The 25,438-nt window shown below is 37.5% G+C and overlaps 1 protein-coding gene across 3 annotated transcripts in view; it reads right to left on the bottom strand.

Annotated features, from left to right (window-relative positions):
- The window catches only part of WDR44 (WD repeat domain 44), an 87,938-nt gene that overhangs the window by 39,550 nt on the left and 22,950 nt on the right, over window positions 1-25,438 (bottom strand). For 2 of the 3 annotated variants that reach the window (XM_068962376.1, XM_068962377.1), the window contains exons 2-7: window positions 21,620-21,653; window positions 14,197-14,271; window positions 5,689-6,325; window positions 4,792-4,922; window positions 2,916-3,011; window positions 1,520-1,656 (exon numbers count right to left, since the gene is read on the bottom strand). In XM_068962376.1, the coding sequence (XP_068818477.1) occupies window positions 1,520-1,656; window positions 2,916-3,011; window positions 4,792-4,922; window positions 5,689-6,325; window positions 14,197-14,271; window positions 21,620-21,653 (1,110 nt within the window). The remainder of the gene's footprint in view (window positions 1-1,519; window positions 1,657-2,915; window positions 3,012-4,791; window positions 4,923-5,688; window positions 6,326-14,196; window positions 14,272-21,619; window positions 21,654-25,438) is intronic. The other variant, XM_068962378.1, reaches the window with a different exon arrangement.

Raw genomic sequence — 25,438 nt, 5'->3', positions numbered from 1 at the left:
TTTACGTAAGTTTAATTTAAATGACTCTGAGAATTAAAAGACTTGAAAGATGGTACAATGCATAAAACATAAACAAGTGCAATTCAGGAATTTATGAAAAACCTAATACAAAAAAGGCATTGTGCTGGGTAAAACATGCTGCACAGAAATGACAAATTAATTTGTAAATATCTCCCTCCTTACTTATCAGGCACATCATGTGAAAGCTTTGGTTTCACAGAAATTATTTCTTGGGTCTACATATTTCTCACAGTAAAGCCAATCATTTCACTCTGAAGACACTGTCTGATCCTAAAAAGACAATACAATTATTTATAAAATTTCTGATCCTTAAAGCAAAGTTTCAGAAGACCAGGTATTTACCCCACATGGCTTTTTTGGATCTTATGTTTTAATATTGTCTCTAGAATAATATAAATCATTTTAAAAGAAGACAAACCAAATACTATGATATTTAAGATATACCATGGAATCCAGTCCCATCACTTCATGGGAAATAGATGGGGAAACAGTGGAAACAGTGGTTGACTTTATTTTGGGGAGCTCCAAAATCACTGCAGAAGGTGACTGCAGCCATGAAACTAAAAGATGCTTACTCCTTGGAAGTAAAGTTATGACCAACCTAGACAGCATATTCAAAAGCAGAGACATTAGTTTGCCAACAAAGGTCCATCTAGTCAAGGCTATGGTTTTTCCAGTAGTCATGTACGGATGTGAGAGTTGGACTATAAAGAAAGCTGAGCACTGAAGAACTGATGCTTTTGAACTGTGGTGTTGGCGAAGACTCTTGAGAGTCCCTTGGACTGCAAGGAGATCTAACCAGTCCATCCTAAAGGAGATCAGTCCTGAGCGTTCGATGTTGAAGCTGAAACTTCAATACTTTGGCCACCTGATGCGAAGAGCTGACTCATTTGAAAAGACCCTGATACTGAGAAAGACTGAAGTCAGGAGAAGGGGACGACAGAGAATGAGATGGTTGTATGGCATCACTGACTCAATGGACATGAGTTTGGGTAAACTCTGGGAGTTGGTGATGGACAGGGAGGCGTGGCACGCTGCGGTCCATGGGGTTGTAAAGAGTCAGACACAACTGAGAGACTGAACTGAACTGAAAACTAAGATATGTATCTCCCTCCAAGTAACTGCACAGTTATAAGAGAGAACAAAGTTAAATGAAGAAAATGTGACACACATAGGAATATTATTCAGCCATAAAAAGGAAGGAAATCCAGCCATTTGTGACAATATGGATAGACCTTGGGAACATTAAACTAAATGAAATAAATCAGACAGAAAAAGACAAATACTTTATGATATCGCTTAAATGTGGAATCTTAAAAAAAAAGAACTTGTTTTCAAAAAGAGAGGACAAAGTTTAAGAATATATACATTAACTGACTCTAAGTCTAACTTTAAAAAAAGAACACACCAAATTAGGGACTCTCACAGTTCATAAACAGAACTCTTCACCACTTTGAATGAAATACTACAAATGATGAATAATAACATTAGGCCATACCTTACATATTCCTTAGTCCTTCTCATGATGTGTAGAGTGAGAGGATTAATACCCGTTGGCAGTTTCTCTTCTGCAAGACTCAAAGGTATTTCTTCTCCAGTATCTAGGTTTTTAATCATTACACTGGCTAAAATTTCCTGAAGTAAAAAATAACACCAAGAGTACCTATAACTTAATTATCTTTTTGAGTCCACAAAATCCTAAAAAATTTAAGCTAAGAACTTTCTAGATACATTCAGTACTGTGTGCAATAATTTTGTAAACATTTTTAGTGAGATACAATTTCCACACCACATAATGTACACATTTAATATATAATTCATCGGTTTTTAGTATACCCACAGAGTTGTACAACTACCACCATTATCTAAGTTTAGAACATTTCTGCCTCCCCCAAGAGAAACCCTATATCCATTAGCTGTCATACCTTATTCCCTTTTCCTCCCAGTTCCTGGCAACCACTAATCTACTTTTTTTCTCTATGTCTGGGCATTTCATATAAATTATATTATATAGTATGTAGTCTTTTGTGATTGGCTTCTTTCACTTAGCGTCATGCTCTCAAGGTTCATTTGTGTTATGGCATGTATCAGAATCTCATTCTTTTTAATTGCCAAAAAATAGCCCACATGGATGGATATACTACATTTTATTTATCTATTTATCAGACATTTGTATTGTTTCCACACTTTAGCTAGTTATCAATAGCTATGTACATTTTTTGTGTGGACATATGTTTTCATCTCACTTTGCTGTATACATAGGAGTGGTATTGCTGGGTCATGGTAACTCAATGTTTAATATTTTGAGGAACTACAAAACTGTTTTCCAATATTTTTTTTAAATGCATTGTTTAAAAGAAACAAAAACTAAGATTCTGCTTCAAAGTTTCATTCTGAATAAATTAGTCAACCAATATATACTAAATTTTAAGTTAAGAATCAAGCATTGACCTTGTACATACTGTATATCATCTAACATGTATAAAGACATATGTCTATAATATCAAGTTCCTTTTAAGCCCACTTCCTATAAACATAGGCCTTGGCTTTCAATACATTTATTCTACCATATAATTGTGTGAAAGGGCAAGTTTAAGTCAGAGTTAAAATTCCAGCACATTAAAAAAACAAAAACTAAGACAAGCTTCAATTTTCATTTTTTCTTTTACAATATGATTTTTTACTTAATAGCAATAAACTTGTTTTTTGATCATAATAAAATACATATAATACAAAATATATCATTATAACCACTTTTAATTGTATAGTTCAGTGGCATCAACTACATTTACATTGCTGTGCAACCACCATCACCATTCATCTCTGGAATTTTTTTCATCTTCTCACTATGACCTTTATATTTTTAAGAACAAACAAAGAAAATTTAATTATACCTCATCAGTAAGCTCTCTCCCAGAGTTGGATCTAGGTCTCTGAGGGCCCATCACTTCACCGGCTATTGTCTGCCCATCAGGTGCTTTTCCATTTTCCTGAAATTATAATTTTATAAACAGAAAGTAGATTGAGTCAGTTTTTATAAATATTCAATTATTCATTACCACACACAGTTCCAAAGAATTCCATAATACAGATAATGGAGCCTACTGAAAATTTAAATGGAACATTCCATTTCAGTCTTTTATTATTCCCATCATGCTAAAAAACATTAGGTACCAAAAGTGTTGCTGCTCATGAAATAATGTCTGAGTAGTCTTGAAAGCAAATAAATGTTCTATTTGAACTTGGTCCAAAATCAGTTCTCTGCTAGTAAAATTTGCCATTAATCAGGACTATACACATGGATGTCCTGAGGGTAGAGGTTGGCAAATTTCTTCCTGTACAGCCAGATAGTAAAGATTTTAAGCTTTCTGTTACACATATAGTGTCTGTTGCATATTCTTTTAAAAAAAAACAATGCTTTAAAAATACAAAGACCATTTTTAGCTTGAGGACCCTATAAAATCAGGCTACTATTGACCTCTTCTCTAAGGCTATGAAAAGACCATTGTGTCTTTTTGTGTGTATGTGTGTTCTGAATTTTATTCCAAGTCCAGTGGCCACAGAATCCTTGATTTTTTTTAATTAAAATTTTTATTTTATATTGAAGTATAGTTGATTAACAATTTGTGTCAATTTCAGGTATACAGCACAGTGATTCAGTTATACATATACACATAGCTCTTCTTTTTCAAGTTCTTTTCTCATTTAGGTTATTACAGAATATTGAGCATAGTTCCCGGTGCTATACAATAGGTCCTTGTTGATTATCTATTTAAAATATAGTACTGTGTATACGTCAACTCCAAACTCTGAATCTACCTCACCGACTCTTCCCCCCCAACCCTGGTAATCATAAGTCCCTCAGTCTGTTTCTGTTCTGTAAATAAATTCATTTGTATAACTTTTTAAGATTCTGCATATAAACAATATATATTTGTCTTTCTCTATTTGATTTACGTCACTTAGTATGATAATATCTTCCAGTCTGCCAACCTGTCCCATCAGAGCTACCACATAAGTAACCCTTGAATCCCAGAATTTGGCAGAGGTAGAAATTCATGTTATCAAGTTCTTTCTATATTGCCTCATATATGGATGTATAGTCTACTGTATGAAGTTTTTTTTTTCCCATGATTAGGAAAAGGAAATTATAAAAAAATAAAAGTTCCCAATGTGACCACTATGTGTGCACGTGTGTGTTAAGTCGCTTCAGCTGTGTATGACTCTTTGCGACCCTACACTCCTCTGTTCATGGGATTCTCTAGACAAGAATACTGTAGTGGGTTGCCATACCCTCCTCCAGGAGATCTTTCCAACCGAGGGATAGAAGCCTCATCCCTTATGTCTCCTGCATTGGCAGGCAGGTTCTTTACCACTAGTGCCACCTGGGAAGTCCTTTGACCATTATAGGTCAGGTAAATGAAGACAGTAGTTGGGATTTTTAGTAAATACTACATATAGCAGCATCTGTCACTTTTTGAACACACATACCAGGTACCTGGCATACTTTAGATCATTTCAATCTTGCAAGAAACCTTCAAGGAAGGTTTTCCCCTCATTTTATCAATGAGCCATTTCAGACTCAGATGTTAAATAGGTTGCTATAATCAGTCCACTACTTAGTAGCAGAGCTGGACAAGGGATGTGGTAGGCAGGTTTTAGAGACAAGGAAATATTTGGCCTGGAGAAGAAAGAAGGTTCAACAATCAACAAACGAGTTAGTTGCAGAAAGTTGAGAGCTTTTATCAAATATAACACATATTCACCAACCTGGGCAGTAACTATTTTATCTCCACTGGTAGCACTTGCCAAATCAAGAGAAGGCTGCGAATCTTTGACTGTACTCTCTGAAGCCATGTTTGTAGTTAGGAGAGTATCAGATGTAATATTCTCTTTGGGAACTGAAATAATAATAATATAATAATAACAACAACAACCAATACTTATATGACCTTATTCATAGCTTAAAAGTGCTTAAATCTTTATCTGATTCTTAGAACAATCCTATGAAAAAAGTGGTTCCATTACTCTCTTTTTATATAAGGGGAAACCAGGGTTCAAGTAAGTTATTTAAATTCCTCAAGGCTATACACCTTATACATGAAGAGATCTGGGGCTTGAATTCAAATCCTAAGTCCAAATCCTATGTTCTTTTCACTGTGCCACTCTGGCTCTCCAATGGTAAAAGATTTGAAAATCTGCTGAAATGTTTAATTACAATAATGTAACAATACCAATGTAAACATTTTGGCTTTCTGTTACTAAAATACATTTTATAACTTGGTCATCAATGTGGTTACTGCTGCTGCTGCTGCTAAGTCGCTTCAGTCGTGTCCGACTCTGTGCAACCCCACAGACGGCAGCCCACCAGGCTCCCGTGTCCCTGGGATTCTTCAGGCAAGAACACTAGAGTGGGTTGCCATTTCCTTCTCCAATGCATGAAAGTGAAAAGTGAAAGTGAAGTCGCTCAGTCGTGCCTGACTCTTAGCGACCCCAGGGACTGTAGCCCACCAGGCTCCTCCGTCCATGGGAGTTTCCAGGCAAGAGTACTGGAGTGGGTTGCCATTGCCTAAATACAGCATAAATTGAAAAAAAAAATCAGAAAGGTCAAGTTTCAACTCCCCAAACTCCCCCACAAAAGGTAGTTACTTCTCAATTAATACTTACCATCTAGATCATGTGTCTTAAGAGCCTCAAACTCCAATTCACTCTTCTTTTTTCTTGGTGGTGGAGCAGGTCGAGATGGAGGTGGGGGCCTAGGAGGTGGGAAGTTAGCTGGAGGAGGTGGGCGTGCTGGAACAGGCTTCTTTGTACTAGCTACTATATCAGGCTCTGGAGTAAGCTGTCTTGGCGGTTTGGCAGGTGCAACTTCTTCCACCACAGCAAAATCTTTTGTAGATAAGGAGTGTGAGGATGCAGATTCTAGAACATCACTTTCTTTGACTTCCACTTCTTCCTTGTTCAACACTTCTGTTACAGTTTCAGGAACATTAAGCTGTGCAGTTGAACTTATTTCAGTTAACTTTGTAGTTTCATCTACTGGCTTCTCACATGTGTCATCAGAAGGAAAACACTGTTTTGATTCTAATTCAGTTTCTTCAGATACATCCTGACACTCTGTCTTCTGAGAATCTTCCTGCAGTACTTGATCTATGGCTAACAGTCCAGGTATATTGCTAAGATCTGTTCCAGCTGTGACAGGACTGGCAGTAGCCTGATCAGACTGTTCTTTTCCTTTGGAATCCAAAGAATCATCTTCAAGCTGTATTACTTTCTGACTCTCCTCAATAATACTTTCAATAATCTGGTGAAAGGTTAAAAAGCAGTTTAAAAAAACAGCGAAGTGATTTTCAAGGACATAGTATTAGCTAATCATTTATATTTTACTTACTATGTGCCAGGCAATGTTCTTAACACTTTATGTGTTTTAATCTTTATAACAACTTTATAAGACAGCCTCTTACTATCATCAGTATACAAATGAGGGAACTAAGTCAGAGAGATTTATTCAAGGTTACAAGGCTAGTAAGTGATGAAACTGGTATAAATGTAGGGAGCCTGGTTCCAGAAACTGTACTCTTAATCATTATAACAAGGAATCTGTGTTAGTCCGTGTAATTACAAAAATTCAATCAACCCTGTAAAAAAAAGTTTAAACCTAAATTTACATTCAGATGCTTCATGTCATAGTTTATTTACATATTTATGCCAAGTTAGTTCAGTAATAGCCTGTTGGTTTGACTCTAGTTAACAAAGCTATGAAAATGAAAACCACCTTTACAAGAATTTAAGCTGTTTAGCTCTCAACTCAGGCCTGAACATGAAAAGCTAGCAGATCCAGAGAGATTAAAGTTCTTAAACAGGCTACATCTAACCCCCTGCTCTGCAAAGAGATGTTAGGAGTATCAACAGTTCAAATACCCAGCTCATCTTGCCTTTTTTCCCTTTTATATCTTATCTATAGTTGAAAAATACAGGCAGGCTTTCTGTTACTTCTACCAATATTTAGAAGAAAATATATTTTCTACTCAGTCCTGTCATCATTAACACATTAAATCTCCCAGCCCACTCACTTATCTTTCTACCACAGAGCCATAGATGACTTCTGCTTTCTCAATTCTTTGGCTCCAGAAAATTAACAGAATGTCTCATGAAACTATCCTGATGTGATTAACTACAAATTTGTGCCAAGTTAACTGGATAGCATGTCATTCAATAATATTCATCCCTAATTTTGCAGCATATTCTATATATGATTTTTTGTCAATTTTCAAATTTTTATCCTAGATCTACCTCACTTTCACCAGAGAAATATTAACTAGATTCCATCTAATTTGTGAATTAGATAGTTACTGAGCAATGAGTCCTTTAACAGTAATGGAAGCCAGATTATAGTAGGTTCAAGAAGGAATAAGAGGTGAAGGGCATCCCGGGTGGTCTAGTGGTTGGGAGTCTGCCTGCCAATGCAGGGAATGCGGGGTTCAGTCCCTGGCCTGGGAGGATCCCATATGTCATGGAGCAGGTGGGCCTGTGCAGTGCACCACAACTACTGAGCTCACATGCCACAACCACTGAAGTCCATGCGCCCTGGAGGTTGCGCTCCACAACAAGAGAAGCAACCACAACGCGCATACAATGAAGAGTAGTTTCTGCTCACCACAACTAGAGAAAGCCCGTGTGCAGCGACAAAGATCCAACACAACCAAAAACAAATAAACAAATCTTTAAAAAAAGAGGTACAGGGACGGCCAGTACAGTCTATGTTCTCAAAAAGCTTGGCTACACATGGAAGAGTGCTCAAGAAAGTGCTCCAGCATTTTTATAAGCTGAGGGGAAGGTGCCAAAGGAAAGGAAGATAAGTTCTGGAGAAGAAAGAGGGTCTGCTGTGTATTAGATCCAGTACACACATTTTCTATTCAATCTTTACACACCTTTTGTGAGGTAACTAGATTATCTCCCTTCTCCAAAAGCAGCCCCACCTACCAGCAGAAAATTGGATTAAAGATTTATTGAGCATGTCCCTGTCCATCAGAGCAAGACCTAGTTTCCCCAACAGCCAGTCCCTCCCATCAGGAAGCTTGCACAACCCTCTTACACTCATCCATCAGAAGGCAGACAGAAGAAGCAAAAACTACAATTTCACAGCCTCCAGAACAAAAACAATCACAGAAAGCTAACCAAAATGATCACATGGATCATAGCCTTGTGTAACTCAATGAAGCTCTGGGCCACGTAGTGCAGGACACCCAAGACGGATGGGTCATGGTGAAGAGTTCTGACAAAGCATGGTCCACTGGAAAGGGCATGGCAAACCAGCGAGAACCCCATGAATGGTATGAAGAGGCAAAAAGATATGACACTGAAAGATGAGCCCCTCATCATCAGGTCAGTGTCTAATATGCTACTGGATAAGAGTACAGAAATAGCTCCAGAAAGAATAAGAGGCTGAGCCAAAGCAGAAATGATGCCAGTTGTGGATGTGTGTTATGGTGAAAATTACAGATTGATGTAAAGAACAATATTGCATAGGAATCTGGAATGTTAGGTCCATGAATCAAGGTAAATTGGACACGGTCAAGCAGGAGATGGTAAGAGTAAACATCAACATTTTAGGAATCAGTGAACTAAAATGGACAGGAATGGGAGAATTAACTCAGATGACCATTATATCTACTACTGTGGGCAAGAATCCCTTAAAAGAAATTGTGTAGCCCTCATAGTCAACAGAAGAGTCCGAAATGCAGTACTTAGGTGCAATCTCAAAAATGACAGAATGATCTTTTTGTTTCCAAGGCAAATCATTCAACATGACAGTAATCCAAGCCTATGCCCCAACCACTAATGCTCAAGAAGCTGATGATGAACTGTTCTATGATGACCTATAAGACCTTCTAGAACTAACACCAAAAAAAAAAAAAAAAAGATGTCCTTATCATCACAGGGGATAGGAATGCAAAAGTCAAGAGATACTTGGAGTAATAGGCAAGTTTGGCCTTGGAGTACAAAATGAAGCAGGGCAGAGGTTAACAGAGTTTGTCAAGAGAACACATTGGTCATAACGAACACCCATTTCCAACAACATAAGAGATGACTCTATACATGGACATCACCAGATGGTCAATATGGAAATCAGATTGATTATAATCTTTGCAGTCAAAGATGGAAAAGCTCTATAAGCAAAAATAAGACCTGGAGCTGACTGTGGCTCAGATCATGAGGTGCTTATTGCAAAATTCAGGCTTAAATTGAAGAAAGTAGGGAAAATCACTAAACCATTCAGGTATGACCTAAATCACATCCCTTATGATTATACAGTGGAAGTGACAAATAGACTCAAGGGATTAGATTTGGTAGACAGAGTGCCTGAAGAATTATGGATGGAGGTTAGTAACACGGTATAGGAAATGGTGACCAAAACCACCCCAAAGAAAGAAATGCAAGAAAATAAAATGGTTGTCTGAGGAGGTCTTACAAATAGCTGGGAAAAGAAAGGAAGCAAAAGGCAAAGGAGAAAGGGAAAGATATACCCAACTGAATGCAGAGTTCTAGAGAACAGCAAGGAGAGATAACAAAGCCTTCTTGAGTGAGCAATGCAAAGAAACAGAGGAAAACAACAGAATGGGAAAGACCAGAGTTCTCATCAAGAAAATTGGAGATACCAAGGGAACATTTCATGCAAAGACTGGCACAATAAAGGATAGAAACAGCAAGGACCTAACAGAACAAGAGACTGAGAAGCGGCAATAATACACAGAAGAACTGTACAAAAAAGGTTTTAGTAACCCGTATAACTACAAAGGTGTCACTCACCTAGAGCCAGACATCCTGGAGTGTGAAGCCAAGTGGGGCTTAGGAAGCATCACTACGAACAAAGTTAGTGACTGTGATGGAATTCCAACTGAGCTATTTCAAATCCTAAAAGATGATACTGTTAAAGTGCGGCACTCAACATGTCAGCAAATTTGGTAAACTTATCAATGGCCACAGGACTGGAAAAGGTGTTTTCATTCTAATCCCAAAGAAAGGCAATGCCAAAGAATGTTCAAACTACTGCACAATTGCACTCATTCCACATGTTAGCAAGGTAATGTTCAAAATCCTTAAATGGTATGTGAACCAAGAAATCTCAGATGTATGAGATGGATTTAGAAAAGGCAGAGGAACCAGAGATCCAACTGCCAACATCCACTGGATCATAGAAAAAGCAAGGGAATTCTACCCAGAAAAACATCTACTTCTGCTTCATTGACTGTGCTAAAGCCTTTGACTGTGTGGATCACAGCAAACTGTGGAAAATTCTGAAAGAGATGGGAATACCAGATCACCTTACCTGCCTCCTGAGAAACCTATATGCAGGCCAAGAAACAACAGTTAGAACCAGACATGGAACAACAGACTGGTTCAAAATTGGGAAAGGAGTAGGACAAGGCTGTATATTGTCACCCTGCTTATTTAACTTATATGCAGAGTACATCATGTGAAATGACAGGTTGGATGAATCACAAGCTGCAATCAAGACTGCCAGGAGGAATATCAACAACCTCAGATATGCAGATGATACTACTCTAATGGCAGAAAGTGAAGTGGAACTAAAGAGCCTTTTGATGAGGGTGAAAGAGAGTGACAAAACTGGCTTAAAATACAACATTCAAAAACTAAGATCATGGCATCCGGTCCCATCACTTTATGGCAAATAGATGAGGGGAAGTGGAAACAGTGGCAGATTTTATTTTCTTAGGCTCCAAAATCACTGTGGATGGTGACTGCAGCCATGAAATTAAAAGACACTTGCTCCTTTGAAGAAAAGCTATGAGAGACCTAGACAGAGACTTCATTTTGCTGACAAAGTTCTACGTAGTCAAAGCTATGGTTTTCCAGTAGTCATGTACGGATGTGAGAATTGGACCATTTATGCCTGACTGTGGAAGAATTGATGCTTTCAAACTGTGGTGTTGGAGATGACTCTGGAGAGTCCCTTGGACTGCTGGGAGATCAAACCAGTCGATCCTAAAGGAAATCAACCCTGAGCACTCATTGGAGGACTGATGCTGAAGCTGAAGCTCCAATACTTTGGTCACTTGATGTGAAGAGCCAACTCACTGGAAAAGACCCTGATGCTGAGAAAGATTGAGGGCAGGAGGAGAAGGGGGCAACAGATCAGATGGTTGAATGGTGTCACTGACTCAATGGACATGAGTTTGAGCAAATTACAGGAAATAGTGAAGGACAGCGAAGCCTGGTGTACTGCAGTTCATGGGGTCGACAAGAGATGCACATGACTTAGCAGCTGAACAACCACCATACAAAAGCAGGAATCTGAGACAGAGGCATTAAGAATTTCGCCCAAGGTCCCACAGCTAGTAAACTGTAAAGTCAAAACTGAAATCCAGGTTTTTCTCCAAAAGTCCAGTGTTCTTTATACCATTCTACTTTGGACAGGAAAAAAAAGAATACTAAATTCTCAGGAATTACATGAAAAAGAGGTAAAAGATGAAAATTTGCAGTGAGGGAAATTCGAGAGGACGGAAAGGAGTGAATTTAGGCTTCTTAGCCTCTGATGGGCTTCCCTGGTGGCTCAGGAGTAAATAATCCACCTGCAGTGCAGGAGCCGCTGGTTCTATCCCCAGGTTGGGAAGATCCCCTTGAGCAGGGCATGGCAACCCACACCAGTATTTTTGCCTGGAGGATCCCCATGGACAGAGGAGCCTGGTGGGCTACAGTCCATAAGGTTGCAAAGAGTCAGACATGACTGAAACAACTTAGCACACCACAGCACAGCCTCTGACACTTACATGCAATGGAAAGCAAGGTTATCTGGTAAAAGTGTGCAGACCCACGTGGGCACTGTGAGATGAGGTGAATGTAAAGGTTTCAAATGATAACTATGCAAAGTGAAAAGGCCTATGCCATCAGAGGGTTCCAGAAGACAATCTCTTCCTCTTCTGAACTCCTATCAGTCTTACTGTTCATTATAATATGAACTAGAATATAATAAATGCAGAGTAGTACATGAGCTAACTCTGCATAAATATTTTCTCTACACCTGGAAAGCAAGGCCCCTGTTTTCTACCACTTGATATGCTCCCATAGTACCTATTTCTACCTCTTGATATGCTCCCATAGCACCTATTTACAGTACCTAGCTCTGTTTTTTTTTTTCCCCCTGGGTTTCAGGAGGCAGCAAACAGGGAATGAACAAAAGAACAGTGAGAATCAAAACTTTGCTTCCTATCACCTTCCTGCTTCAAAAAACTCATTCCTTTCACAGCGACTGTAAAATAAATACCAGATGTTTTAGCATGACATAAGAGGCATTCCCATAATCTGGCCCTAAATTTGGTTTCTAGACTCATTGTCAAACATTCCGCACATTCCTCATCTCCACGCCTTTGTTTATGCCTCTCCTCTTCCACCTCTGCCTGCCCAAATCTTATCCACCCATCAAGAACCAGTTCAGATGCTACTTCCTCCTTCCCCATTCCTATCCTCAAGCAGAAAGTAGTCTCCCTTGTTTTCTTGTAATAGTTTGAGAGTTTATTTGAATACTTATTACATTCAGTTTTGTGTTGATCTAATTTATTCTACTAAAATGTAAGTTACTGAGAACAGGGATTGTGTCCTGATCCAGCACATAACTCCATACCCTGTATCATTAATGTTGGATACTTAATTTACCTGAATGGCCTAGAACTTAAAAACTAAAACCTAGAGTCTTAAGACTCTCTCTATAGCCCTAGGTGCGTGCATCGTCAATCACTTGTGTCTGACTCTTCGAAGCCCCATGGACTGTAGCCTGCCAGGTTCCTCTGTTCATGGAATTCTCCAGGCAAGAATTATTGGAGCAGGTTGCTATTTCTTCCTCCAGGGGATCTTCCCAACTCAGGAATCAAACGCACATCTCCTGCATTGGCAGGCAGATTCTTTACCACTGAGCCACCTGGAAAGCCCTTTTGCCCCATAGTTTACTATTTTTTCAGCTTTTAAACTCTCCTTAAAAAGTCACTTTTGGGGGTGGGGGGCTACTAACTATACTTAGTTAGTTATAGTCACTCAGTTGTGTTGTATCTGACTCTTTGCAACTCCATGAACTGTAGCCCACCACGCTTCTCTGTCCATGGAATTCTCCAGGCAAGAATACTGGAGTGGGTTGCCCTGCCCTGCTCCAGGAGATCGTCCCGACCCAGGGATCAAACCCAGGTCTCCTGCACTGCAGGCAGATTCTTTACTGCTGAGCCACCAGGGAAGCCCAAAGGAAAACATGGGATCAATATTAAAATTTGTAGTCTGTTAATTTTCTAAATTCCGTAAGGGTACGACAATGAATCTTCAGGGGTGGTGATTGTGCCCAGTATCATTCCCCTAGACATTTGGTGATGTCTGGAGACATTTTTGGTTGCCAAGATGGGGTAGGGGTGGGTGGGGGTTGAGATCTGACATCCAATGAGTCAAAGCCAGGAATGCTGCTGAACATTCTAATATGTACAGAACAGTCTCCCTTTCCCTCCAAAACAAACAATTATTCATCCCAAAGTGTTGCTGTTGAGAAACTCGGGTAGACGTGTCATCTCATTGGTCTCTGGAAATCCGCTGGCTAGAACAGTGCCTGGGGCACAGAAAATACTCAAAACTTATATAAATGAATGAACACACACCATTCTTTCTCCTTGGTTTTTATCCCAATACTGTTAACAACCCACTGTCAACATTTTTATCTTATGCTCAGTCTCTTTTAGTAAATCAAACTCTGAAGGTTCATATCATCAATTCCTTAAGAAGTATCAAATGTACTACAAAAATAATGACTTCTTGTAACCTTTAACTCCTCAAGACATCAGAATTTGCTGCACTAAGCTTTTCAATACCTTTACTTCTTGGTACTAACCTCAAGAGTAGCTATGGCTTACTCTAACAAAAATGCAAGTATGAAAAACAAAAATACATTATAAAACATTTTTCAAAATACTGATTCAAAGATAAATTACCAATTGGATTACAAAATGACTTCTACAAAGTCTAATGTGCTTTCAATCAAATTCAACAGATTCAAGGAACATTTACTGAACATCAAGCATGCACAGGGTACTACACTGAAATAACATAAAAAAATTTCCACTTTAAATATACCATATAAATATGACATCTTCTAAATTAATACTGACATTTTATCTTACCAACCTTTTTAGATACATCTTGTTTCAGTTCTTGTACAGTGGACTCATTTCCAACTTTGTATGCAGAGTTCTCTGTTTCCTATTTTCAAAAGAAAAGAACAAACCAAATGATGACATCTCTTTTTAAAACTCTGTTTAAAATGGGTACAAATTAGAAATTATAGCATTAATAAATCAAAGGGCCATAAAGGGCTTAGACATTTGGGTAATGATAGATTCCCAGAGATTTTATGCCAATTGGGACAGTTTAATTTTCATAAGAAGGTTACCAATCAGCAATTTTCTATTTTTCTACTGTAATAGGATATTTTCTTTTAAAGTGTACCTAACTTTTTAACATTAAAAAACTGTACAGGAATATAAGAACTACAAGTTACTTTTGCAGCTCAAAAAGGTTACGAATTTAAGCAAAGGGTTGAATCAGAATTGTTATTTTTCCCAAAGTATTGCTCCATAAATATGGAAAATGTGGCAAACCATATTCAGAGAGTTGTTTTCTTGGAAACTCTATATGCTTTAAATTAAAGGAATCAAAATTTAACTGGTATTAAATGAAGTTCCCAAAATAGTAACAGATGAAGAAAATTAAACCCACCAAAAATACATATATATCTACGTATACATTCATATACACATACGTACATATATATATATATTTGGGAGGTTAAAGAAGGTAGAAATGGATGCTGCATTTCTGCTGGAAAAAATTTGGGTAAAATAAGACAATCATAGATTTGCAAATCGTAACACAGTATTCTTTTCCATCTTAAATTTTCTTTACATTTATACAAGTACAGGAATTTGAATGCTACTACTGACACTGAGAAAAAAAATTTCATAATTCTTGTTGTCCATCACAGAGTTTGTCAGAAAGTCACTATATAACCATTTTTAACTGACCTAAGATATATAAGGATGTATGTACATATTAAGGTAGCAATTATACAAGTATCAGGATAGGCTCCAATAATCTCTCTACTCCAGAGATTATTATACTGCTAAATATTTAATGTGCTAGATATATTTCTGTAGGACTGTGGGACTTCCAATATCTTCAAGCTGAAAAGTTGTTTCATTGAATTCCTCCCAGCATTTGGGAAATACTACCAATCTTATATAGATTATTCTAGAGAAAAATTGTTTCAGGGGATTTGAAGTATTAGATAAAATCTAAGGAAATGGCAACCCACTCCAGTACTCTTGCCTGGAGAATCCCATGGACAGAGAAGCATGGTAGGCTACAGTCCATGGGGTCGCAAAGAGTTGGACATGACTGAGTGACTTCACTTTCAAACTCTACCATAGTCCACGAGCACCTAATATGATTTGGCTCCTGCCTGCATCTTTCACATTCAACATTCAGAAAACTATGATCATGGCATCTGGTCCCATCACTTCATGGCAAATAGGTGGGGAAACAGTGACAGATTTTATTTTGGGGGGCCCAAAATCACTGCAGATGGTGACTGCAGCCATGAAATTAAAAGACGCTTGCTCCTTGGAAGAAAAGTTATGACCAACCTAGACAGCATATTAAAAAGCAGAGACACTACTTTGCCAACAAAGGTCCATCTAGTCAAAGCTTTGGTTTTTCCAGTAGTCATGTATGGATGGCTTCCCTGGTGGCTTGGCTGGTAAAGAATCCGTCTGCAATGTGGGAGACTTGGGTTCAATCCCTGGGTTAGGAAAGGTCCCCTAGAGAAAGGAACGGCTGCCCACCCAGTATTCTGGCCTGGAGAATTTCATGGACTATTCCATGAGATGGCAAAGAGTCAGACACAGCTGAGTGACTTTCACTTTCAGGTATGGATGTGAGAGTTGAACTATAAAGAAAGCTGAGCACCAAAAATTGATGCTTTTGAACTGTGGTGTTGGAGAAGACTCTTGAGAGTCCCTTAGACTGCAAGGAGATCCAACCAGTCCATCCTAAAGGAAATCAGTCCTGAACATTCATTGGAAGGACTGATGCTGAAGCTGAAACTCTAATACTTTGGCCACCTGATGAGAAGAACTGACTCATTTGAAAAGACCCTGATGCTGGGAAAGATTAAAGGAGGGAGGAGAAGGGGATGACAGAGGATGAGACGGTTGGATGACATCACTGACTCGATGGACGTGAGTTTGAGTAAACTCTGGGAGTTGGTGATGGACAGGGAGGCCTGGTGTGCTGCAGTCCATGGGGTTGTAAAGAGTCGGACACGACTGAGTGACTGAACTGAACTGAACTGCATCTTTCACATCTATATTGATCACCTCCCTTTCCCATCATAATCCCAGAATTACACTTTGGCCAACTGGATGGTTCCTTACCATCCTTAGTGTCATAGCTCAAGCGTTATTATATTAGAAAAGTCTTCCCTGACCACTTTAAAATAGCCATGTTGACAAGATGAGAGTGAATTCTTGAAAGCTGATGATCATTAAGAACAGTTCATGCATATTAGAAAAACACCTTCAACTGTCCTACAAATTAACTGCATGCATGCATGTGTGCCAAGTCCCTTCAGTTGTGTCTGACTCTTTGTGACCCCCTGGACTGTCATCAGTCAGGCTCCTTTGTCCATGGGATTCCCCAGGCAAGAACACTGGAGTGGGTTGCCATGTCCTCCTCCAATTACCTTCTAATAACTGTTCATTATTAGTAGGGAAATCAGAAGCACTGTACTACCTTAATTCCACAGATATTTTCCCTAGGTTAACCTAAGAAAAACATGTACCAATAATTCTTGTACCTCAATTTAATTCGATTTAATTAATTACTTACAAAGATCACAGACCAAAACTGCCAAGCAGTGATTAGGCTTCTATTTTATTTGGCTTTAAAAAAACTCTTAGACTTTGAACTTTTGAAAGATATCAACTCCTATAAGGTAAACTACTGCTGAGTCCTAGTTTTAAGGAGTGATACTGTATCTACCAGACGATCTGATCTCTAAAGAGGTTAACTAGATTTCTTAGTAAAATCTGATTTAGTATATAGTCATCTATGATTCTCTCCTTAGTAAGGTCTAAGGTCTAGGCCCTTCCCCCAGCACTTCAATCAGGCTGAGGGCAAAGCAATGGAAGCCAAGCATGTGCCTGCAGACAACCAATATCAACTTAGCTAGACTTGAGACAGTCCTCAGTTATTACCTTCTTCTGGAGATGGGCTGCCCCATTACAAAAGCACAGCACCAACTAAATCCCAGTTCCCACCATCAGGCCATTTCTCTAACTCGTACCTATCAGAACCCAAGAAACATGCTTTCTTAAAAGGTATGGTTTTTCTATTCAATTTCCAGCAATTCACACCATTGTTTCCCTCCATCTATACTGGATATTAAAGAGCCATTTGTACCCTCCTCGTAGTATTCAGTTGTAAGATTTGAGCTTTTTAATTTTAAAAAGCACACCACCAAAGGACCTAGTTTCACAAACCATTTGTACAAAGGTGATCTATACTCAAAGAAATCTTCATTATTAAAAAAAGAACATTAAGCTAAAAATGTTAGTTACTAAAAAATCAGGTCACTTCTGTTTTAGTAGTGAGGAAGGGGAAGTTATTAACTGTGACTAAAGTGAAATTTTAAAAAATGCTTGAGAGATAAGCTCGCCATCTTTTTTCAGAGGAGAGAGAAAAAAAAAAAAAACCAACCAGGAAACTCAAATAGTTGTCATATGCATCCATACATTCCTATCAACCCCATCTCTCCATCAGAGTCTTTTGCTTTAAAATTTTAAAGCCCAGATTTAAAAAAAAATGTTTTTTATTTTTAATTGGAGGATAATTGCTTTACAATGTTGTGTTGGTCTCTGCCATACATCAACATAATGAATCAGCCATAGGTATACATATGTCCCCTCCCTCTTGAACCTTCCTCTCCATCTCACCCCTCTAGGTTGTCACAGAGCACTAGTTTGAGCTTCCTGAGTCACACAGCAAATCCCCACTGGCTATCTATTTCACACATGGTAGTGTCTATGTTTCCATGCTACTCTCTCAGTTCTTCCCAACCCCTGCTTCCCCCTCTGTGTCCACAAGTCTGTTCTCCATGTCTGCATCTCCACTGCTGCCCTGCTAGTAGACTCGTTAGTAACATCTTTCTATTTTCCACATATATGCCTTAATGTACAATATTTGTTTTTCTCTTTCTGAATTTTTTCACTCTGTATAAATAGGCTGTAGGTTCATCCAACTCATTAGAATTGACTCAAATGTGTTCCTTTTTATGGCTGAGGAATATTCCATTATATATATGTACCACGGCTTATCCATTCATACGTCGATGGATATCTAGGTTGCTTCCATGTCCTACCTATTGTAAATAGAGATGTAGTGAGCATTGGGATACATATGTCTTTTTTAATTATGATTTTCTCAGGGTATATGCCCAGTAATGGGATTGTTGGGTCATAAGGTAGTTTTATTCCTAGTTTTCGAAGGAATCTCCATACTGTCTTTCATAGTGTAAAGGTCAGATTTCTTAACCTGACATTCAAGACTCATGGAAATATGGCCCTAATTTATTTTTCCAACATTCCACCACTGAAATGTTTACGTTGGTCACACCAGTCTTTCAACACTCCCATCAAATTCTCTCCTCTGCATACTATCTAGTTCATACTATTCAGTTCAGTTCAGTCCCTCAGTCGTGTCCGACTCTTTGTGACCCCATGAATCGCAGCACGCCAGGCCTCCCTGTCCATCACCAACTCCTGGAGTTCACTCAAACTCACGTTCATCAAGTCCGTGATGCCATCCAGCCATCTCATCCTCGGTCGTCCCCTTCTCCTCCTGCCCCCAATCCCTCCCAGCATCAGAGTCTTTTCCAATGAGTCAACTCTTCGCATGAGGTGGCCAAAGTATTGGAGTTTCAGCTTTAGCATCATTCCTTCCAAAGAACACCCAGGACTGAGCTCCTTTAGAATGGACTGGTTGGATCTCCTTGAAGTCCATGGGACTCTCAAGAGTCTTTTCCAACACCACAGTTCAAAAGCATCAATTCTTCGATGCTCAGCTTTCTTCACAGTCCAACTCTCATATCCATACATGACCACAGGAAAAACCATAGCCTTGACTAGACGGACCTTTGTTGGCAAAGTAATGTCTCTGCTTTTCAATATGCTATCTAGGTTGGTCATAACTTTCCTTCCAAGGAGTAAGCGTCTTTTAATTTCATGGCTGCGGTTAACATATAATGCTTTCCCATTTTTTCTCTATCTACCTATGTAAATATCTCCCAATTTTCAAAGCCTAACACAAGTTCTATCTCCTCCCAAAAACTTTTCTCTGCTATCCCAGGTAACACTGCCCTCACCATTGCTCTATCTTTCCATTTCTCCTCCAAACTCCTTGTAGTACTTAAGATCTATTCTAGTCTACAAATATCAATACCTCATCTATCATCCCTTATATACAGCTCTCTTCTGTGAGCTTGTAAAGTCATCAAAAGCCAGGACTATATCAAACTTTTCTTTACACTGCTTAAGATATCAACAGATATGCTGTTATACATAATAAGCACTCAATAACCCATGCACATCCAAACTTTTCTTTAGATTGCTTAAGATATCAACAGATACGCTGTTATACATAATAAGCACTCAATAACCCATGTACATCCACATCATAGAATATTACTTAGAACAAAAAGGAATAAACCATTGATACAGGCAACAACTTGGATGGATCAATTGAGCCAATCTCAAAAGGTTACATACTATATGATTCAATTTTTAGGTCATTCTCAAATGACAAAATTATAGAGATGAAAAACAGATTAGTGGCTGTCTGGGATTAAGGATGATTGTGGGGGAGGTGGTGGGTATGATTTTATAAAGGAAGATCTCTGTGGTGATAAAATCTCATCTTGATTGTGGTGGTGGTTACGCAAATATACACAAGTAATAAACTGACACAGGACTATACACTTACACTGTACTGATGTCAAATTCTTGGTTTTGATATTATACTATATTTAAGACATAACCACTGGGAAAATAGGTGAAGGATAAATAGGACTTCTCTGTACTATCTTTGCAGCTTTCTGTGACTCTATAATTATTTCAATATAAAAAGTAAAAAAAAAAAAACAACCCCAAATATCTAACTTCATCTTTATTTACTAAATATGTACATTTGCTACCTAATTTTATTCAAGCTAAGGACAATCTATAATTACTGAGATAAAATAAATTTCCCAAACCTATTTGTGATAACTTAAAAATATCTTATGATCTAAGTGGCTTTTAAAATCTACAAGCATAACCAGCAACAGTCTGTGGATAGGGGACTGGGAGGTGGAGGGTGAGGAATGGGAGGGAAGCTACAATTTCAACCATCTTCTTTTCGCACTGAGTGAACTTTAACCTTGTCCATGTATTATGTTTTAAGTGGTTTTATTAAATAGCTAATATAAAAGGATTTGTATAACATATAAGGACTAAAGAATTATGATATAACCTTTCTTAAGTACTCAGTTTAATAAAAAGTCTTATTATTAGCTTTCAAGTCTCCTATATATCCTTCTCTATTTCCATTACATTCTTTCCCCCTCAGAGATGACTGATATTCTAAACTTTGTGTTGATCATTCCTTGCTGTTCTTTAGTTTTCTTCTGCTTATATCTCTAAACAATATATGCTTTAATTTTGCATGTTTTGAGACTTAATATAAATGGAATCTTACTGCACATATTTTTCTGTGACTTGTTTCCCCACCAACTCGACAGCACAGTGCTAAAATTGATCCATGTTATTGTATATAACTAATTCATTCATAACCACTGTATAGAATATCCCATATGAATATCCCATAATTTATCAAAGATATCAGTATCCAATGTATATAAAATAGAAGGTAGAGACACTGGAACTGAAAAAAAAATATAGCATGTTTGAGATTATACACACATATGTACAGACATACACACAAACACCACCATATACAAACATGCACATACAGTATATATTCTATTTGATGTAAATAGTTCTGTTTGGTGATATTCCTATATTTAAAATGGTTCTTATTGGCATAATTTCTCAGTATCAAATTTCTTTGCTTGAATATAAGGCTAGGATTGATTTTTATATGTAGTTATGATACCAATACATGTGCCCATAATAAACACACAAGTGTTTTGGTTACTTTATAAAATATACACACACACGAATACAAGTGTTCCTTTATTCTAAAAATTATAAACCAAATAAAAATTACAAATACAAAAGACTTATAGTCCCTTCCTTATAGTACAGTATTTAACTAGGTATTTCTAGAATACTTAATCACACCTCAAGTAAGATACAATGGTAATATTACTTAGCAAAAAATAAGTAATAGAAAGCAAAAGCAGAAAATGAAAAATTACATAAAAAAGAGAAAAATGAATGAAAAGTGTATGCGATTTGTAGAAATACACTCATGACTTTCACAAAGCACAACTTACCTTTAATGCTGAAATCCCAACTTTTCCTGGATACCTGTTCAGAAATAAAAGCAAGAAGGTGTTGAAGAGTAGCCATGAGAAGGGAAATCCTTCTATACACTCATTAAAGGCAAGCCCATATTTTTAAAAACATTTATATATTTTGTCATTTAGAAAACTCTTCTGTACATACAGAAGATGTAGAAAACATACAAAAGTAAAGAAGAAAATTAAAGTGACCCATAGTCTTACCACCAAGAGATCTGAGTTTGTATCTTTTGTCTTCCTAGATATATAACACTATAATTAGCATTAATATGAATATAATTTTGTACTCTTCCACAAATTTCTTTAGAAGTGGAAATGCAGCTCAAAAGTATACATGCTTTTCAGCTTTTGGAGATACTCAAATTGCTCTCTAGAACAGCTGTGCCAATTTGCACTCCCATTGCTCTACATCTCTGTTTCTTAATAACCTTGCCAAAAATGAGTGCTATTTTTAAATGTTTAGAAAATTCAATAGGCAAAAGTATATTTCACTGCTGTCTTAATTTGTGCTTCTTCGATTTATAGTGACGTGAAATAAAGTGAAAGTCTCAGTTGTGTCCTATTCTTTGCAACCCCACAGACTATAGAGCCCATGGAATTCTCCAGGCGAGAATACTGGAGTGGGTAGCCTTTCCCTTCTCCAGGGGATCTTTCCAACCCAGGGATCAAACCCAGGTTTCCCGCATTGCAGGGTATTCTTTACCAGCTGAGCCACAAAGGGAAACCCAATGGATGAAGTTTCATATGCATCAGACATTTACGTTACTTTTAAAGAGAGAGAACCCATTTTTGTTCATAGCTCTTTTTTGGTTTATTTTTTACTACAACAAAACTCTATTCTTAAATACAGGCTACTTTAGATATGATAATTTTAAAAAGTAACTTTTCACCAATCATTTTCACCCCCTATATTTTTCTTCAAATAGGAACAATTTGATACCTGCTTCAAAACATGAAAGAGTGACATACCCTTACAGCTGCTTATTATATTTCAGGGTTACACACTAAGAAGCTTTTAAATCATAAATATTTAATAAGCCATTTCTAAATTTTTTAAATGCAGCAATCACAGATGATACAATTTTGTGCAGAAAGGTGCCTTCAAGATCTATCTAGCCATAGAGGCTCTTTTTATAGGTAGAGAAACTGAGGAGCTGAGAGACTAAATGGCTTTCCCCAATGTCACATATTAACTTAGGGGCAGAATCAAGAGAAGCATCAAGTCCTACTACCAAGCTTCTCATATGCCAAATTGAGTAATCTTTGACCTCTAATCAAAAGTGTGATTAAAAAGTTACTTTTGCCACTCAATAGAAAATCAACCCCTTTATTCAACGAACATTTATGAAACACTATCTATCAGAGACTAAGGGTAGGAAAATGATTAAGACACAATCCTAGTTTAGGGGTTTTTAAAGCTTGTTTAGAAAAAAAAAGAAGGTAGCTGTATAAAATAGTGCCTGCCTATTTAATTGCAGAGCCTGGACAATATAATTTCATCTTAATAAAGGATAATTTCCAGGAACAAAAATTTTTTTTATCCCCAATTACTTGTTTTCCCTGGCAAACATATACTGCTCTGTAACAAAATCCTGTTTATCCAGAGGTGATTAGGACCAAGGCTATTCCAATTTTTAAATAAGGGATCAAGATCCTACACAAAGAATGTGTAAAATAATACAAGTGCAATCAAATCAATAACAAAAGTTTAAAAAGCAAAAACGAAAAACCTTGAAGAGGCTCAAATTCCCATGTAGCACATATTCTGAATTCCAACCAAGAAGAAAATCACCTATCACATAGGTATAGAGACAAGAGGAAGTAAGATTTTTTCAAAAACCTTAAGCCCCATATGAGGTAGAGAAGGAAAGGAAAAGAAAATCTGCCTTCCTCATGACTTCCCCTTTGAGAAATCTGATCAGGTTTTTTAGCTGTCAAAAAAAAAAAAACAACAACAACAACAACAGAATAGGGTACCACATTTTTCTCTCTTGCATGTAACTGGTTTCATAAAGGGCTCTAAGTTATAGATCAGTTGTTGACATACAAGGAAACAGTTCTGACTGGTTCTGGTGGAGCTTACATATAACTATGTACAAACTATAAAAAGTAATTTATTACTTTCTTTTGAGAGCCAAGGGAATGTAGTGAAAAGAACATGTGCAGATAGATGTTGCTTGAATATTGTTTCTGCCGTTTACCTTATGTGTGATCTTGATCAATTCATTTAATTTCTCCAAGCCTCAATCTCCTCCTTCGGAAAAGGGGTAAAACCATCTACACTTCATAGGATTAAGTGAGAGAGCACAGGGGGCACACACAATAAGCTGTAGTTTCTTTCCTCAGGAGCTTTGAATTGCTCCATTGAAACTCACAAATAATGAGTGTCACCAAGTTTCTCCAAGGGACTTTGGCAGTCTGTCAGTAGTGAGCAGCCTGAGACCAATTTCTGGATACAGAAAAGATACCCTACAGCCCATAAAGCTCCAGCCTATTTAACAACAGGGAACATGAAAAACACCAGATTATACTGAGCTGGGGATTAAAATGGGATCCTGCTTGCATTTTGTGATGTCATTAAACAAAAAACTAATAAGAAAAGCCACTCATGTTTGAAACATAATGTAAATATTAAAAGGTTGTTAAGGTTTTGGTAGGTAGTGAAATACTTTGTAGTTTCTTCCAGTCTGATTAAGCCTGAATTTGTCTTTAACAGGTAGTCTGTAAAACCAGAATTTTTGTGATAAATTTTTTCATCCATTTATAGAACATTAGCACCTAGTAAAACATGAAAGCATATTTATAATTTGCAAAGTTAGCTAAAATGATTTGTATCATGTGCCAAAATGTGGAAACAACAATTCATTTCACCATAAGAAACAGTAAATCATTATTCAGTATTCCCACATGAAAAATTCTTAATAGGGGCCTTGTAATAACAATTACACAATGGCCATCAGTTATTAAGCACGTGCCAAAAACTGCTAAGACTTGATTGCTTTAGCTTCTTTAGTCCTCGCAACTTTCCAATGAGGTATAAGTTATATTACCTTCCCTATTTTACACACACACAAAAAAACCCTGAAGCTTGGGTCAGATGGGTAACTGCACTGCTAGTAAATAACTGGGCCAGAATTTGACCCTAGGCAGTCTGACTCTAGGGTCCACTCTCTCAACTACATTGCAATGTTGCCTTTTTTCTGTGTAAAGCCTTAAAAGATGACAGTTATGAGAATATTCTAAGCAGTGCTGTGAATGAACACGAAAGTAAAGATAATTAGCCTTGCTTCTTGGGTTGGACTAAACTAATTAAGTCATAGGCTTGAATCCTGATCTGCCTTTAACAACTACAATTAACATCTAATTGATTTGGCACTGCTAGGAAATAAAATAATGAAATGTTCCATATAGAAAAATGCCAGAGAAATGAAGCTTCTCTTTTCAGTGCCAAACTTCTGAAAGTGTTGTAATTATTTTTGAATTTCAAATTTCAAAAGCAGCTCTTAAATAAGTACATTATAGGCTAAGCCTTGCCATTTCAGTAATCTTGCCCTTGAAAATACCTTCTTAAAGGATATACATTTTTCCCTTTGCTACTGCCTCAGAATAATTATGCTCAAATACTACACTATATTTTAATACAATAATGCCCTCCAGGGACTGTAAGGCACAGAGGATTTATGTGCCTGTACACTACAGGACCCTAGGCTACCATGCTTGAAATGTCTGGGTTTTATAGCTTTACATCTCCCTCCTCAATGGAAGTGGTCACTTTATACAGTTGGCCATGTG

This window comes from Capricornis sumatraensis, chromosome X, assembly GCF_032405125.1.
Source record: "Capricornis sumatraensis isolate serow.1 chromosome X, serow.2, whole genome shotgun sequence".
NCBI lineage: Eukaryota > Metazoa > Chordata > Mammalia > Artiodactyla > Bovidae > Capricornis > Capricornis sumatraensis.
Note: the sequence above shows the minus strand (reverse complement) of the source record. Positions and strands in the feature narration are given on the sequence as shown.